This window comes from Lissotriton vulgaris, chromosome 3_1 (genome assembly GCF_964263255.1).
Source record: "Lissotriton vulgaris chromosome 3_1, aLisVul1.2, whole genome shotgun sequence".
Classification (NCBI taxonomy): domain Eukaryota; kingdom Metazoa; phylum Chordata; class Amphibia; order Caudata; family Salamandridae; genus Lissotriton; species Lissotriton vulgaris.
Genome location: NC_141689.1, coordinates 1,132,164,771 through 1,132,183,669, shown reverse-complemented (window position 1 = coordinate 1,132,183,669; position 18,899 = coordinate 1,132,164,771). Strand labels below are relative to the sequence as shown.

At 44.1% G+C, this 18,899-nt stretch overlaps 1 protein-coding gene across 1 annotated transcript in view; it reads left to right on the top strand.

Annotated features, from left to right (window-relative positions):
• The window catches only part of ENPEP (glutamyl aminopeptidase), a 354,204-nt gene that overhangs the window by 163,069 nt on the left and 172,236 nt on the right, over positions 1 to 18,899 (top strand). The window contains exon 8 of the mRNA XM_086961606.1: positions 215 to 280. Within this exon, the coding sequence (XP_086817732.1) occupies positions 215 to 280 (66 nt within the window). The remainder of the gene's footprint in view (positions 1 to 214; positions 281 to 18,899) is intronic.

Genomic DNA, 18,899 nt, shown 5'->3' with positions numbered 1-18,899 from the left:
GCCCTGGTATATTTTGCCTACTGTCCCTTGCTGCTTGTCACCATGCCCCAGCCCTCTGCCTTGTTTTTGCTCTTGCTCTGCGTGCAGTTACTGTGCCATCTCCTAACATTTACTATGCACTTTAGGGGCACAATGTGCCACATTTCACTGCTGTCAATTAATTGTTTTTAGACTGCGTGCGAGGTCTTAACACATTTCTGCTCTTTCCACCTAGGGGGCATCAATTCTGAGAATGCTCGAAGATTGGATTACACCGGAAAAATTTCAAGCTGGGTGCCAAGTATGTTATTTTTACATCCTTTGTTTGGGAAACTTGTGCTTACAGCTATGTGCCCATGTTTTCTTTAGAGACACGGCAGCTGGGCGTTTAGGCATACCACGTTGTATGAAACCTCACGAGTGCAAGACAGTTTTGTGCTTAATGAAACTGTGGGAATTTGTTCACTGATGTAACGTCTAATTGTTTCAAAAATACACTAATATTTCAGGGTTCTTTCACTGCACTTCCAATAATTGTGCCTTTGCTTCTTTCTCAATGCCACATTCAACCGCTCAGGCGCTAAAACTTTCCTGTTTAAATGCGTTAATTTCTGATCAAGCGTCAAGAGAACAATCTGTGGAGAAGTGAAATTTTAGATTGCTTTTGCCATATACAGGCTCCACTCTGTGTGATATCAACTGACATCTGGCACTACAATCCAGAACTACGCGTTAAATTCACTAAGCACTCAGGAATTCGCACGTGCACAGACAGTGCTTACATTTCCTAATTGGATGTTTTAATAGTTTGTTCTGTTTAAAACGAAGGGCCACGATGACAGACCTAGACATAGCAGGGTGAATACAAATGGTGCTTTAGGCGGCACCGGGGTTTTATCAGTCCACATTTATTAGGGATTCATTTATTGACAACAAATAACAGGATGTATGCAAGCACTATTCCAATAATTGTGCCTTTGCTTCTTTCTCAATGCCACATTCAACCGCTCAGGCGCTAAAACTTTCCTGTTTAAATGCGTTAATTTCTGATCAAGCGTCAAGAGAACAATCTGTGGAGAAGTGAAATTTTAGATTGCTTTTGCCATATACAGGCTCCACTCTGTGTGATATCAACTGACATCTGGCACTACAATCCAGAACTACGCGTTAAATTCACTAAGCACTCAGGAATTCGCACGTGCACAGACAGTGCTTACATTTCCTAATTGGATGTTTTAATAGTTTGTTCTGTTTAAAACGAAGGGCCACGATGACAGACCTAGACATAGCAGGGTGAATACAAATGGTGCTTTAGGCGGCACCGGAGTTTTATCAGTCCACATTTATTAGGGATTCATTTATTGACAACAAATAACAGGATGTATGCAAGCACTATTCCAATAATTGTGCCTTTGCTTCTTTCTCAATGCCACATTCAACCGCTCAGGCGCTAAAACTTTCCTGTTTAAATGCGTTAATTTCTGATCAAGCGTCAAGAGAACAATCTGTGGAGAAGTGAAATTTTAGATTGCTTTTGCCATATACAGGCTCCACTCTGTGTGATATCAACTGACATCTGGCACTACAATCCAGAACTACGCGTTAAATTCACTAAGCACTCAGGAATTCGCACGTGCACAGACAGTGCTTACATTTCCTAATTGGATGTTTTAATAGTTTGTTCTGTTTAAAACGAAGGGCCACGATGACAGACCTAGACATAGCAGGGTGAAAACAAATGGTGCTTTAGGCGGCACCGGGGTTTTATCAGTCCACATTTATTAGGGATTCATTTATTGACAACAAATAACAGGATGTATGCAAGCACTATTTGAATGCACGTCGGCGAAAAAACAGAGAAAAAAGTTCAAGTAGGAAAAGAGATTACAGTTTAAGAGCAAATATTTTGCACAAACATATTTTTAATTTTGAAGCAGTTCCTTAAATTTAAGGTTGTCACTAGAAAGGACAATAAGAAGCATAACATCTGTAGAGATATCAAAAAATATAGTACATGTTACAAAAATATAATCTTAAAATAAGACACATCAAGAACATTAAGGGCCCTATTACGAGTTAGACAGACCAACCCTACCTGAGTCTTCATTATTTTTTGTCTTTTTTTTGTATGGTGAACCAAATCATTATCATCTTGGGGATTTCGGAGCGAGACATACTTTAGAGGCCCCTGCTTTGAGCAAGTTTGCATTTTATTACCCATTTTCTGTTGATTCAAGCCCCACAATAGCAAACAATATTGAATAATACATTAAAGGATACGATAAAGAAATATACAGGTGTGAAATAAAGCGGAAGATCACTTGCCCTGGGGGGCCTTGGAAGGTTATGGCCCTGGGCAATTGAATACTTTACCTATGCCTTAAAACTTATATGAGCCAAATGTGTCACTACATGCAGGTACATGGTCCAGCGGTCTGAAAAAACATGTAGAATTACATTTGGTGAATCCAGGTCTGCCAGGTTTTTACTGGCGGAAATTGGGATCTCCCCCTCCAGCAGTGGTTGGCCGCCTGGGAAGGGGGCCTAAATCACCTTTCGTTACAAATAACTACATTCTTTAAACACTAGCATTGTCAAAGCTAAAATGTTTGCTTTGGGACCTATTTACTTGCCAATGTAGTTTGATAATGAGTGCAGCATAAGCCAAAAGAAAAACACCTTTTGTCAATGCTGCACAGCATCGGCACAAAAAAGTGAGATGATGAACCATTGTTGCCAATCATGTCATTCTGTAGTGCCTGCGTGCATCAAATTTTTGAAAAACAGGGGACCCCTACACATACTAAGTTTGCTAGTCGTAAGGAACAATTAAACAATTGTGGAAATAGAGAGCAAAACTCTCAATAGCAAACAATTATTAAACAACTGCCCTTTTACTGAATCAATATTTATGATTTAACATGCGACTTTTGATTATTAGTTACCAAACCAACATATTTTTTCTTTTTTCTTTTTGTTTATTATATATTCATTGTTGTATAAAAATTGTTTTTTTCTCTTTTCTTACAATTTTTTTAAAGAAGATATTAGTTGTACAAACAATTGTCTATTGTATAAATTCCATATGATTGCATGACACATACATAGGTGAGAAAATCAAAACAGACATAAATTTCGGTCGATGGAAAACTGAGGTAGGCAACACGATGAAATAGAGCACAAACTTGAGGTAGGTAATGCGGTGGAATAAAACACGCCTGAGTGCATCCCCATTCATGCATGCACCTACACAATGGAGCCATTTTCATTTTGCTACTTGGATCAGATATTTAAAAAAATATGTTTTGTTAGCACAAAACAATCATAAAGAACAATTGCAAGGTGGGAGACAATGGAAGTGTAGGAGGGAGGAAGCACACAATTGATAGAACAACACAGTGTGGGGGGGTGAAAGGAAGAAGCACACAGAGGGAGAGAGCAATATGAGGCGGAGGAAGAAACACGTGAGGGGAAGAGCAACACGGGGTGCAGGGGGGAGAGCTACAAGGGTGAAAAACACACGAGGGAGAGAGAAACAAGGGTGGTGGACTGGTATTTAGCAGAAGGGAAGAAGCTCTTGAGAAGAGATAGCTAACAAACACATGCACTCTCATGAAGTGCTTAACCAAAAGGAGAAGATTAGTTCCCTAAAAGTGAGCAGTAGAATGATATGTCAGCCAGTCAAAAGGATGTTAAAGAGGCTATGCTCCAGGAGAGAGACAAACAGAAGAGAAAGACAAACCATCAAATAGCAAGCAAGCACATGAACGTGACAATAAGGCCAATGGATGGTAAGCATTAGGCAGGCTGAAGGCCCACTTTACATTCAAAATATGTCATTAACAACCAGAATGCCTGCGCTGCCTGATATATGAGACCTATGAAAAGACCCTTCCTATGGGCCATTAAGGGAGTTTCAATTGAATTCAAGGCCTAGATTACAACTGAGGAGCTAATTCTGTTTTGGGGGCAACCGTTTGTTTGTGCCCTAAATGGGATTATAATTTAGGAAGTATTTACCATTGCACTAATTGATAGGCCTCTGCAAAATGTTAAATATGTTCGTGTAATCTTGCTTATTTTTTGGATGAATTTTCATTGCAACAAATGTACAAGGTTTTTACTATTTCACACAATGCAAAAAAACTTTTGATTTTCGCCCACAGTAGATTGGTTTGAGTAATAAATGCCGTGCAGGAGCAATTTTCTCATGGACAGTCTTTTGCTTGTATGTAAGGTATACCTTTATATACCATTTTCATGCAAGACACCTGCCAGAGACTTTTTACATTATATGGTTAGTTTAGTGTTGTTTCCCCCAAATTACGAGTATTTCAGTCAACACTCTGAATATCGCATACCTCTACATTACATGAGCTGTTTATCCATGTACAATTAGAGTACCTGGCACTGTTTGTACACAGGTTTCTGGCAGACACCAGTGGTTGTAGATCCTGTAGGAACAGCAGTGGTGACAGTGGACAGCCTTGGTATCTGGAATAAGGTTGATGTTATGCCATTGCAGTGTATAGATGCTTTAGGCATTCAGTACATATATCACATTTTTTGACTAAAATCTGGTCCTAAGCCAGTCCACTTCAGTACTCTGGTAAGGTAGGTCCACTCAAACCAATCAGACACTCTTTCATGTTTAAGGAGAGCGACACCTTCTTAACAAGTTCATTCCTGGTAAGCCACATTAGTGTAGTAACCACTTCATATATGCATTTTAAAGGTCCTACCAGGGACAAAACCCAATTGATTGTTCTTGGTTTTTATGGCCTCCAAGATTTTGTCAGGCGTTAACTCTTCTTCCAATTGGGCTTTCTGTTCCGCGACCAATTAGGATAGGTTTAGAGTATTTAGAAAGTCGTTTTCTCCGATCCACAAATGGTTACTCTCAGTGTAGTACAGTTCATGATAAAGGAGGTACATTTCTACGATATTTCAGTGGTATGAGTCAATAAATGTCCAGCAGCATTGCTCAACACTGGAATGGTAGAGTTGATGTGCCAGTAGCCATCCTGTTTCTACCCTTTCTCATAATGTTTCTGTTTAAGCCTGGTGAGAACCTTTAACATTATGGAAGAGGGAGTTTACATTATACTTATCTTGAGTCCAAGTTCTAAGGTTGTCAATTATTGAAGTAAGAAATATTTTGGCAGCTGCTCATCGAATTTGTGGAAAAGACACTATGGGCCCGATTATGATGCAGTAAGAAATGGCTCCGACGGTCGGTTGGAGCCATTTTTACTGCATCGTAATCTCCTGTTTGGAATACTTTCTGATGACCCATTTCGAAGGAGTCGGTTGGAAATTATTCCATACAGGAGTTCCGAATGGCCAAATGGCGGCCCAGGGGGCCACCGATGGTGCCCCCTGTTGATCCCTGCACTCAGTGGCAGGCACCCTGAGGTGCCTACCACGGGGTGCAAGAGTGAACTTCAAATCTGCTCTTTGCTATCAGAGCATGTATTCCGTTCAGATTGCATGCTCCAATAGTAAAGTACAGGATTGCGACTGAACAGGGTTCGGTCGCATCCTAATAGCTGGAACCGACAACAGGAGTTCGTTCATTTCCATTTCCAGAGTGTCTGACGTCGCAAATGGGCACTACATGTTTATTAATTTCTATCAATTTCTTTAAAAGTTGTCTCGTTTTGTTCAATTCTTCAGGCAACTTATATTGTAAAACATTCATACCCAACTGAACACATTCCGACAAGGACATAGTCAGATATTCCACATTCCAGTATTTCACATTTGGATATTTGTGGCATCAAGGGCTTAACTATTAAAAAAAGTAATCTACCTTTGACTCCTCGCCATGCACATGTGACAGAAATCAATATCCCCGTCTAGTCAGATATATGAGATGCGAGGGTTCCAGTAGAACATGATCTAACATCAAGTCTTGAAGCATGATTTCGTTTCAGGGGTTCTGCCTTTGTTTGGTCAAGCCCGGATCAGGAACCAGGTTCCAATCACAACCAACAATCACTTTCACCTACCCATGTTCAATAAAACAGATGTGCAATGCAGTAATAAAAAACACGTTGGTTAACAATCGAGGAACAATCAGTTGAACTTCTTCTACTTCAAGTGTTTTTTTAAAAACACAGATCTACCATTTAGATCTACCTAAGCTGGTGGCAAATTAACCTTTCCCCGTGTCAGGAGCCGCAGGCACAGTCCCAGTCTGGCTAGCCTAAAGGTGCAGCAAGTGCATTCTTCACGATGGTGCAGCCTCTCTTTGTGCAGGTAAAAAGCAGCATGGCAGTCCTACTTTGAAACTCACTTCTTCTCCAGTGTGAACTGAGGGGCAGGGTGCCAGGGATGCCCTACTTATCCCAGGAACGAGCCCTCAGAGGACCAACTGGTCACTAGCCGATGGGCTACCGGACCCCCTCCTCTCTAGTGACGAAGTTCCTGTGATGTGTAGCATCTGGCAATGCCAGGGTTCCCCATTCTTACCCCCTTTCAAGATGGCACGACCCGTCTTTGATCATCAGGAGCTGGGTAGCCCACCCTAGAGGTGTGGCTACAAGTGGGCTACGCGTCCATGGGAAAACTGGTTTAGATACAGGCTTCCCTTCCATGCCTGTGACTCCTAATTGTCTACATGAACAAACAGCAGCCTGCTCAGAGATTATGTCACAAGTGGCCCTTAAAAGGGGACTTCACCATTGAAGCCTGCCTTCTGGACTATCGCCCTGAGTGCCCATTCTGAGAGACAGGTCACAACTCACTCTGCGATAAACTGCATATGTTCCCTTGTCTGGGAGTTGTTCACATGTCTCCCCATGTGGTTAGAAATCCATCTATGTGTCAGGGCCTTTGTGAGGTCACTGAACTAGCTGGAGTGCAGAGTGGCAACTTTCTAAAAGTTTTTTATTTATTTATTAATTAATTTTTGTCTTAACATTTCTTAAATACAGCATGCAATGTACACACAGCAAGCTCAATTTCCAAGATTGCCAGTGATAGTGACATGCAAGACAAACCGGCCATGACATTTTTCCCTGTTACTCGCAATAATTACCCAGGACATAGTCCGCCCCATAGATTGGGATAGATAAAGCATGTTAGTCATACAATAGACAAACATTGCCAAGCTAACCGGGCTGGGATGCCAGCAGGTAACCCCATGTTAGCCTATAGGGCACCTAACTTTCCAACAGCAAAACGACAATTAGAAGTGTTGCTGCTAAGACATTTTAAAAACCATGTCTTACTTGGGTATATATAACTCCCTACCATAAGGCTCCATAGGCCTTTCTCAGGGAAGACTTACATATATCCTCAAGGGAGAAGTGGTGGCTTTGCCATTAGGTGTAATGGCAAAGTCGAACTAGCAGTGTAAAACACTGCCCCTTCAGTCTGCAGTGGCTGCTGGGGTCCATTTTGTCTCTGTCACATGCAGGGTGGCACCGACAGTGCTGCAGCCCAGGGGAACACACTGCCTTACATGCCCTTGGTACCCTGGGGACCGGTATTCAGACAAATTATCGATTTGGAAATGTCGACTTACACAAATATCGATATGTAAATTTCGTGACACAGAAATATTGACAGCAAGAATATTGTGGTCAAGAATATCGATTTAAAGGTACAAAATGTTGTTTTTAATAATATAGAAGTCATTAATATTGTTTGAAAAAATATAGTTGTTTAAAATATTGATATTTTTATTAGTGTTATGTATTTTAACATATATTTTAAATGTATGTGAAGTATTTGTTTAGTAGAAGAATTGTTTATGTTTTTTAAAATATGTGTTAGATTTTTAATTATTATTACTATTATTTAGATACAAATTTTCTTTTTTTTAGTTTTGGAGCAGGTTTTGTGTTTATAGGGGAATAGGGTGGGCAGTAATTTAATTAACATAAATTAATGATTATGTTTTATTTTTTAATGTTTATTTAATTGTTTTAGTGTTATATGTGGGAAGCAATTTATTATAAATTAATTATTAACTGGTTGTTAATTAATATTAATTAATTAGTAATTAATTGTGGTAACTGTGTAATTAATTTTAGGTGAAGGTTGTGGGGTTTATATGCATATAGGGTGAGAAGTAATTTATTTTTGGTTAATTATTAATTAGTTGTTAACACATCGTCTGTCTGATGCTCCTGTTAAATACACCCTAACTCACCAATGATCCTGGACCAAAAGATCTTCACAAGCAGGTTACAGCCTGTCATACCGACTCCTGGGGTTTAGCTGCCGCTGCAATAGATCCAGCGACATCAGGGCTCATCAGCGTGGGTGGCCCAACGCACCCCACTTTTTGCTCAATAACTAAACTCAACGCTGTTATTAGAAGCGTAAATGGACAATCTATTAGGACAAGGTTGAAACAGTTAAACTTTTTTAACAACACATAAATGAAAATATATATAACTTTTATCATAACCATACTGCTCATTCTCCCCAACCATTCTCCAGCCATCTTACTTGTGTCACTCCCCCTTTTCACTCTGCGACCTCCTCCATATCCCAATTCTCACCTTCACTTGCCCTCCAAACATCCTCTCTTGAATTTCTTCTGTTGCTCATTGCATCCGGCGACCCGCCATCAGTCACCTGAGTACCCTTTCTCCCCCCCCCAGAGGTGGATTCGCCTGTATGTGGCTTACCACCCCTCCAAAGTACTGCATCGCCTATGTCCCACAACCTGTCCTAAACTGGCACCCTATACCATTACACCTGTGCCCCTCTCCTACAACCTGTAGAGTGGGTGAGTCTTCTAACTTAAACCTACCCTCCCGGTGGTGCTAGGTGTCAGGAAGAGGCTGGATCCGACCCCTCCTGACACATTTATAGCCCATCCAACTCCCACCCCATAACCTACTCCTTTGACCTCCTCCCCATCTTGTCCTTCTGGCCTGCGCAAAGTGCCCCAGGGGAGGACTGGTCTGCGACCTTCACTTTTCCCAGGGGCTGGCATTTTGATTCTGATATAACCTACCCAGGGGGGCAAGAGTACCGTTTGCTATGCCTTAATTTTGGCCCGGAGCATGCCTGTGATGCCACTGAATTAAACACCGTAACTCAAATCCAGCGGGTTTCATTAGTGGAATGAACATATGAAATTCATAGAATAATGAAACTGAAAAACACACAATCATGAGCCTGCTCTGTGCATACTAAGATTGGACGCTAGACCCTAATTTGCCTGCCCTGTTGCTAAATTTTTAGGATATATGTGGGGCATCAGGAGGAAAACTCAAAGGTTTTAATGTAGTATTTATGTTTTTACAGTTGACAATTAAACATACTGAAGGACTGGGTTCTTTAAGACCCAGCGGTGCCAGGGCACAACACCTGAAACCTTCGTGGGTAACCTGCTCCGGCGTACGAATGACAGAGACACGGGACACTTCCTTCGGCGTCAAAGATTCAAGGTTTATTTACTGCAGGGAACACAGAAGTCACGACAAGTACAACATGTGCAACTTGGGGAGACTGCCTCAAATTGGTTCTGTGGATCGCTCCTTTTATACACAATTTACCCATAGGACAACATGGTACACAAAGGTTTACAACCCGGTTCCCACAATTATCCCCGAGAGGGGTCGCTTTGGTCACTTTGATACACACAAGGTCCGGAACATAAGTGCGGAAACATTTGGCGGTTCCCAACTGTAAAAACCCATCTTCCCAACATTAGTGCATTCCAATCGGCAGTAAAACAGATCGAAATAGGAACAAGGACAGGTGCAGAGGAAGATGGAGACAGTGGGGAGATCGGAAAGGGTGTAAAAGGGGAGGTATCAGGAAACACGAGATACAGGCATCAAAGGGACGTGCCTAATGAGATGCACGGCTGAGACAATAAACCGGCACGGCAAGATGAGCCTCGAGCGGGGCCATCTGCCTTACAGTATCATCCCCCTCATCATAAAGACACTTACAAAGGACATGTGTCTTCCGCAAATATCTTGGGAGTCCCAGGGTCGCGAAGCGGACAGCGTCCGTTCGCTGGCTACTTGAGGGCAAGAGACAAAATGGATGCCGTATCTAAGATGGAACCCGTGGGTACAGATGAAAAACCCACATAACAAACAAACGGTTTAAGTTAGCACAGCGAAACTGCGCACACTTACTAAACTCGTCATTTGCGGTTCATAGATACCAGACTCGACCATATTCGTGCGAGTCGAAAACACCACTTACAATTGTCACGGAACCTCAGACGCTCCTTTTGCCCTCATGTAGGCAAGCACTAGTCGGAATCATACTCGATATTCATCAGACCATCTAGATGTTGCTGTAGCATAGCTCTGTCCAACCGAGTCCCCTTGGTAACAGGTGGCTGTCTCATACACGTTGTAGCACAGAGGCCACATAAGGCAGGACCGCACTGCACACAAAGGCAACACGTGAACAGGAACGCTACAACGACTCCGATGATCATCAGAATCTTCCAACCCCAAGTCGACATCAGGCCCCAAAACCATCCAAGTAGCGTCCAATCCCCTACATCCACGTGTATGGATTCGGAGATCTTATGCAGCTTCGAGATGGCTTGATAGACAGTCGGAGCGTTATCAGGAATGAAAATACAGCATCTCGAATGGATCACCTTACATACCCCACCTCGATCTGCTAAGATCACGTCTAAAACCATACGGTTTTGTAACGTCATAAGTCTATCCGCCTGAAGTTCTGTGGTGATATTACCAAGGGCACTGGCAGTAATATTAGCTGTCGATTCTACCACTCGAGTCAACTGTCTCAGGTTCCTACTATTAACCATAGGTCCCCAAAACGGGAGGAAACCCTTGAAAAAGTCTCCTGCCTCTTGACCGGCAGTATCCTCTTCGCTAATTACGCCTCTCACAACTCTAGTCTTGTGATAATCTGCATCTACAGTAAACGTCGGAGGCAACAAGTTTGCGATAAAACATGAGCCCATGAAGTCAGAGGGCAACCATGCATACGCACGATCATGACAGATAAAGTATGTACCCTTGGCAGCCAAAAACACAGGGGACGAGACCATCGGCAGAATGTAATTTTCAGTGCAAGCACTCTCTCCAAGTCGGGCTTTCGATCTTCGGCCACGACCTATTAGACAAAAATTACCAATGTGGGGTACGACCCATATCGGAGGCGAGCCTTTAAGCTGTTTTTCACTAGTGAACACACTATACTCGCCTCTACTCAGGACCCTATAGGCTTGTACCTCTTCTTCAGGAATAAGCGAGGGATCATAGATATCGCTATCTAAGTCCTCTATTGCTATAGACAAAGGTTTTTGATACGAGGTAGGACCAGAGTAGGGCGAACGTGGTTCTCGAATGGGGTGGAAACCTAGTGCGCTTCGAAACATTGTTTGAAATGCTCGAGCAGACCCTTGGGAACTATACGGTAACACCAGATATGGAATTCCCTTATCCGTAGTATGTGGCATCAACCCACACACCCAACAATTAGTAGTGTTAACCACTAACTGATGCTGGTGAAGGAGCTGAATAAAGGAATTATTGCGGAATTCTGCACGTCTAGCCTGCTCGTGTTCAGGTAAGATGTGAAAAGAATGAGGAGAAGCAGTGGAGGTAAGTTTAGGGTCAGGGGTAGGAGTAGGTATAGCAGAAGGTAAGAAGTAAGACATCGTGTAATACACCCCACCCGCCAATAATGCAGAAACAGTCAAAAACAATACGAATATTTGGAACATAAAACATTTGGTACGACTGAGTTGCTGCAGCTTGAATCTTTGCGCTTGAACTCCTTCCAAGTCCATCAGCTTCGAAAATGCCATCCCCTACGACCGTCCGCAACGTCTCTTGACGCACTTCGTTCTGTGTAGCAGTAGTCAATCCCTAGGAGTTCCCAGGAACCGACGGTCTTTAACCTAGTGTCAAGACCTACTAACCAGAAGGAAGTACGCGCGCGGACCTACGGTCTTTATTTCACAAATATATATATGCGAAAACAATGTTTCTCAGCTGTGGAAGCAAAAAGTGTAAGGAATGAAACTCAATGAATATATACAAAAATAATCATAATGATACAAATGTTCAAACTGATCGTGGAAAACGGGATAATGCAATTGTCAAGGGACAGAACAGGATCTTTTATTAGTCTCTGGTGCTAGATCGCAAAAAGTATCGGGTTTTCCCAGGACGTGTCTGTTCGTCAAACAAAGGATCCGTCGAAGGGACAGCGTCCTGTTGATCAGCTGAATGTTCTGGTCTTGAGTCTTTTGATGACAAATGTTCAACAGTGTCTTTTTGCTGCACTGAGGATTCTCCGACAGGTTGTGCGTCACTGAAAGGTACAAACGCCGGCAATCCTTCAGTTTCAGTTGATGCAATGCCTCTCCTCACCCATGAGTCTGCCGGCAATGGAACAGGGACCTTTTTGGTGTGGGTGGCGTGCACCCAATTCTTCCGTCCCTCAAGACGAACTGCAGTTCTCGTGGCAAGGAGGACCTGGTAGGGTCCAGTGAACCTGGGATCCAAATTGTTCTTGCGCGAAAAGTTTCGCGTTACCACCCAATCTCCGGGCTGGAGCTGGTGGCCTGGACCCTCCGTCTGCGTCGGCAATGCTTCGTGAACCTGTTGGTGAATTAACCTCAGTTTAGCAGTCAAGTCATGAAGATAATCGATCAACATTGGATACTCAAGATCACAGAACGCACCTGGCCTAGGAACCCCCCAAACATTCGCAGGACGACCGAACACTATTTCGTAGGGACTAAGCCCTACTCGGGAGTGTACAGTCGCCCTAGTTGACAGTAATGCTAAGGGTAAAGCGTCAGGCCACGAGAGACCAGTCGTAGCCTGAATCTTTGCTAGCTTTAGTTTAAGGGTGCCGTTATACCCTTCAACCAAACCAGCTGACTGGGGATGGTTGGCGCTATGGAATTTCTGATTAATTCCAAGGCCCTTACACACACTCTTCATCACACTCCCCACAAACTCACTTCCGTTATCTGACCACACAACTCTAGGCATTCCGTACCGAGGAAAGTATTCCTTCAGTAGGATTTTCGCAGTGGACAAAGCAGTATTATCTTTGAGAGGATAGGCCTCGATCCATCGGGAGAATGCGCAAACCACAACTAAAACGTATTTCAGGTTATTGCATCGCTCCATATGGATGAAGTCCAATTGAATCACCTCAAAGGGACATGAAGGGGGAGCAAAACTGCCAGGAGGAGTTGGGGTTCCCTTACCAGGATTGTACAACATACACACCATACAATTCTTAACCAAGCGTTCAGCACATTTCGTAATACCATCATTCTTCCACACAGGGGACAGCAACTTACAAATACCTTTCGCACTAATATGTGCTAACCCATGCGCCATTGTCACAACGGCCAGCACATACGCATCAGGCAACATCCACCTTTTCTGATCCGATAAATCAATCCAACAACCATTTGCATCCAACTTTCCCGTGCTTTCTTTCCACTTCGTCTTTTCAGTCTCGGTGGCCTCATTCTGAATTGCTTTCACACTCTCGATAGTGTCTTCACACATACTCGATTCTGTAGGCCACCTAACCGAACTCGTCACATACATTCGAGTGCTAAGGTTTCGAGCAGTCTCCTTAGCAGTCTCATCCGCAAAAGCATTACCACGACCAACATCATCCGTCACCTTACGATGCGCACTACATTTAACAATCGCCACTTGCTTAGGCAACGTAAGTGCATCCAAAAGATCATTCACAAGCTGGCCATGCTGAATCTTCGTACCATGCGATGTTAGAAAACCTCTCTCTCTCCACAACCGTCCAAAACTATGTGCGACGCCAAAGGCATATTGGCTGTCGGTAAACACATTCACACGTTTCCCTTTCGCTAACACACACGCTCTAGTGAGAGCGATCAGCTCTGCGGCTTGGGCAGAATTCTGATTTAATCTCGCAGTCTCAACAACAGTATTCAATGTTACAACAGCATAAGCAGTAGTCACATCGCCATTCGGCAACTTGAAACATGAACCATCCACATACAGTGTTCCATCTGGGTCTTCCAATGGGGTGTTTTTAAGGTCCACTCGACCTTTTGTTTCCTCCTCTGTCCTCAAATAACAATCGTGTTCTGTTATTTCATCTGACTCTGAGCTAATCGGTAACAAAGTTGCCGGGTTCAGAACATTACAACGTTTTATTTGAATGTGGCTTGCCAACAGCGTCAACTCGTACCCAGACAACCTCGCACTCGTCAAGTGCTGAGTTTTCGTACGATTTAAAAGAGTGTCGACTGCATGCGGAACCATTACCATAAGCATATTATCCATGACCAATCCTGCTGATTGTCGGATGGAGACCGCGGCTGCCGCCGTTGCTCGTAAACAACTCGGCAATGCTCTAGCTACCGGGTCCAAGGTCGAGGAAAAATATGCACATGGACGTTGCTTACCACCAAAAGGTTGCGTTAAGACACTCAAAGCACAACCTTCCCTCTCGTGAACATATAATGTAAACGGCTTGCTATAGTCAGGAGTACCTAACACAGGAGCCGAGCACAATGAATCACGTAATTCAGAAAAACTTTTCTGACATTCTTCCGTCCATGGTAAAGGAGTCGAAACATCCTTGCACGTAAGAGCCACTAATGGTTTCGCTAGCAATGAAAAATTAGGAATCCATTGCCTGCAGTACGACGTAATACCTAAAAAGGCACGCACATCTCTTTGGGTTGTTGGCACAGCCATTCGCGCAATCGCTGCAATTCTCTCTGGGGTCAACCGCCTTCCCTCCTTTGACAATAAGTGACCTAGATAGGTTACTTCTTGACAACAATATTGGAGTTTAGAAGGTGACACCTTGTGATTTAACTCGCAGAGATGTTGCAGCAACGACACCGTAGCAATTTTGTAAATGTCCTGAGTATCAGCAGCCACCAATAGGTCATCGACGTACTGGATTAAGGCCGCACCAGCCGGCAACCTAAACGCATCCAGTTGACCCTTCAAGGCTTGACTGTAAATCGATGGACTTTCACAGTAGCCCTGAGGAGCGCGTTTGAACCGGAAGCTGCGTCCACCAAGAGAGAAACCGAAGAGGTCTCTACTCTCTTCTGCAATCGGAATGCTGAAGAACGCATTCTTCAAATCAATCACCGAAAACCACGATGCAGAAGCTGGAATCAGAGTCAATAGTGCCGTAATGTCAGGCACAACGGGGAACTGAGGAATCACAATTTTATTCACCTCCCGTAAATCGATAACAAAACGATAAACAGGTGGTTTCGAAGGATCAGTACGTTTAAGAATGGGCAGTACAGGGCTGTTGCACACGTTCCCCCGTGTTTCCTCAATAACGTCTTTCTCGATCAAATCATAAATGATCGCTAACAGTGCTCGTTCACCATCAAGAGAGATACGATATTGGGGAATACGTGGCAATCGCACATTAGATTTCAACTGAACAACATAAGGGGAGATGTCAAGCAGGCCCACATCATTGGGACCTGTTGCCCACAAAGATGCAGGAAGAGAACTCAATTCCGGTGGAAGATTATCGAGAGACAAGTACATAGGAGAGACGACCCTCTCTCCTAGAGTAAGCTTTACACCCGCAGGAGAACAATACAGAGTTGCATGCAAACGTTTTAGCAAATCCAGGCCCAAAAGATTTTCACCACAGCCAGTAGTCAAAATCAACGGAGCTTCTAATTCACGAGGCCCAATTGTAAGGGGCAAAGGGCGTGAAACTGGATTGCTAACGGGGGCGCCAGAGAATCCAACGGAAACATTTGTTAAGCCAGACAAAGGTGCGCCAGGGAGTTTCGAATGTTTTATAGAACTTTTCGCTGCACCAGTGTCCAACAGGAAAGGCTCAACGACGCCCGATGTAGCAACTGCGACGTAAGGCCCTCTCTGATCAACCGGAACTGATACCACTCCCTCTCCTTGTCTATGGCTGTCCTAGTAATTACTGTCGTCAGTTCCCTGATCGACGTAATAATCATCTACATTGTACTGCGCAGATCGTCCTTGCGACGATCCACGTTGATCGAAACAATTATCGGATTTTGATGAGTTATCTGAACGGTCATTCTGAGCACCACGACCTCTGCCACGTGGTGCCTGCTGTGAACCACCACGACCTCCTCTAGATGAATTACCACTATTACGTTCGTTTAGAACAGGACAATTGAATTTGATATGTCCCTCCTGTCTACAATAAGCACATTGATTGTATCCTAATGACGATCTTTGGAAAGAGGAATCATTACGAGATTGTGATCGGTTCGATTGCGACTGCGATCTATTTTGTTGCGAAGTATTCTGATTCGAACGTGGAGGATAGGCTTGCTGCAACAACACTTTAGTTTTAAGCTCTTTCGTCTTTTTATCAGCACGGTCGTTCTCTTCTTTCTCTCTATTCTCATAATATTGTGCCGTAGCCAATATCTGGGCTGAAGTAGAAACGGCCCACGCACTTTCTGAATTCTTCAATTTATTGCTCAAATCGGGCAATAAGTTCGAAACAAATTTATCCACGAACAACCGCTGACCACCCTCAGTACCCATATCCTGTCCACTATGGTCAATGAATGCCTCTTCAAACCTCGTAAAGAAGTCGGAGACACTCTCGTCCTTCTTCTGTTTACAAGCTGACAATTTGTCCCAATTCACCCGCATGGCTGGCATAAGAGTTTTCATTAACGTTATTATTCTTTGAGGAAGATCAGCAATCAGCTGCTCGGGTTTAGCACCACCAATTTGTCGACCATCCGCCGCTACAATGGCAGCCCAAGCACCACCTAATTCATTGGGATGATTCTCCTGACGAATCTTAGCCCATACCGGTTGCGGTACGACATTGCCAAAGAGCATATCGTTGTCGGCAAGATTTATTACCGTAGCATCTACGAGCTGCGATAATTCTTTGTAGTACCCTGCAGGATTTTTGCGAGGGTCAGGCAAAGATTGCTTCACCTGTAACACTTCTGAGCGTTTCCATGGGAGATGTATCCATACTCTCTGAAAGAATGGCGGAATCGGGGGGTTAGCCCCTGGATTACCAGGCATCCACACTGGTGGAACTTCTCGCATAGGAAACTGACCGGACTCATCTGGTTGTCTTTCGACATCCTCAACAAACAAGGATTGAGGTATAGGAGTGGGACGAAAAGATAGCAACCGCTCAACAGCACGTCGAACGTTGGTATCCACTATCAGTCCAGTCGAGAACTGAAGCTGTAGATCAGACAACGCGGTCAGCACCTCGTCAGGTGCGTCGGCCGATATCTGAACGCGAAGGACCTTACACATTTCCTCGAACACAAATCTCTGGGTTAGTATATTAAATTGACAAAATGTGTCGAGTACAATACGGGGTGGATTTCGAAGGGGATGTGTCATCCAACCCATCGCCATATTGTATAGCGAAGCGCGTTCCCTGTTACCAGGAAGCTGACTACGTCTCTGAGGACCATCTGAACCAGCAGACCCAAGAACAGGTCCGAGCGAATGAAAGAAACTAGCCGCAAGAGGAGAATTACGACTACGAGTAGAGGGAGAAGTATAAGACACAGGACTAACAAGTAAAGGAGTAGAAACAGAAGCAACAGCAGGAGTTAACAGAGCAGGAGCAGTAGCAGGAGCAGGGGTATGTGGAAGCAGAGGAGCAGTAGGGATAGCAACAGACAAAGGAGCAGGAACAGTCGGAAGAACGGGTGCAGGTTGAGGAACAGGCAAAGGGAGAATAGGTGGTAGAATAGGTACAGGAGGAACCACAGGAGCTGTGGTACCTTGTACATACGGAGGTGGCGACTTCATAAGATAGGACATTAAAGGATCCTCAACTATCTCTTCCTTCCTTTCCGACTCCGTAGGCAAAGCAGGATAACATTTATCTATAGTCATACGCTGTAGTCTATCAAACACTTCCTTTTCCTTAACCTCCTTATCATGCTGAAATTGCTCTGCTTTCTTTACAATGGCAGCAACACTATCTCTCTGATTTCGTTTAGTCTGTCTGATTTCTTTCTGTCGGGCTTCTTTACGCCACAACCGAAAGGCATCAAACATGGCCGGCCTTGACTTTTTCTCAAACAATTTAGCCTCTAGGTTATCTAAGATCGCGGTCTCAAAGCTACCATGAGGTGGCCAACTAAGGACACCATCCTTCTTTGTATAGCGAATCCAATAATCATTAAAGGTAATCGGGCCTAGCCCATGTTTACTGTACAGTTCATAAGTCGGAGTTCCAACCGGAGGTATCGGACACGAGTCCTCCAGTCGGGAATCCACACCACAAGGTCTGAAACAACTAAACAAAGTACTGCGACCAGGCATCTTGCACACTAGCCGAGTTTCACAAACTTCAAGGGTTACGGGATTTACCAAGTCCCAGCAAAGAGCTAATACCCTTGGTTTTTGGCGTCTGCAGGCGTCAAATAACACAACAAAGCACGCTAGCAAAGTGTCATCGACAAAAACACTCACACAGCGTCAACAACAAAAACACTCGCTAAAGTGTCAACAACTAAGGACTCTGCGAGCGACCCACAAATACTTAACTCAAAGATCGATGGCGTCACCAGGAAGGCCCGTCAGTCGTCTCGCTCTACCAAGGTCTACGCCAGGCGCCAAAACAGGTCTACAGTCAGGGCAGCAGTCCGTCGCAGCCGTCAGGAGGCGGGAATCTTCGCGGGAAAAGTCTTCGGGCCACTTGTTTCGACAACAGGATCGATGAAGCGGAGTGCACCTTCCCTCGGAGATTTCACACGAAGTTCCTCACGATCGTCGGGCTTGGACCGGTACCACTGATGCAGCCCCACATTGGGCGCCAACTGAAGGACTGGGTTCTTTAAGACCCAGCGGTGCCAGGGCACAACACCTGAAACCTTCGTGGGTAACCTGCTCCGGCGTACGAATGACAGAGACACGGGACACTTCCTTCGGCGTCAAAGATTCAAGGTTTATTTACTGCAG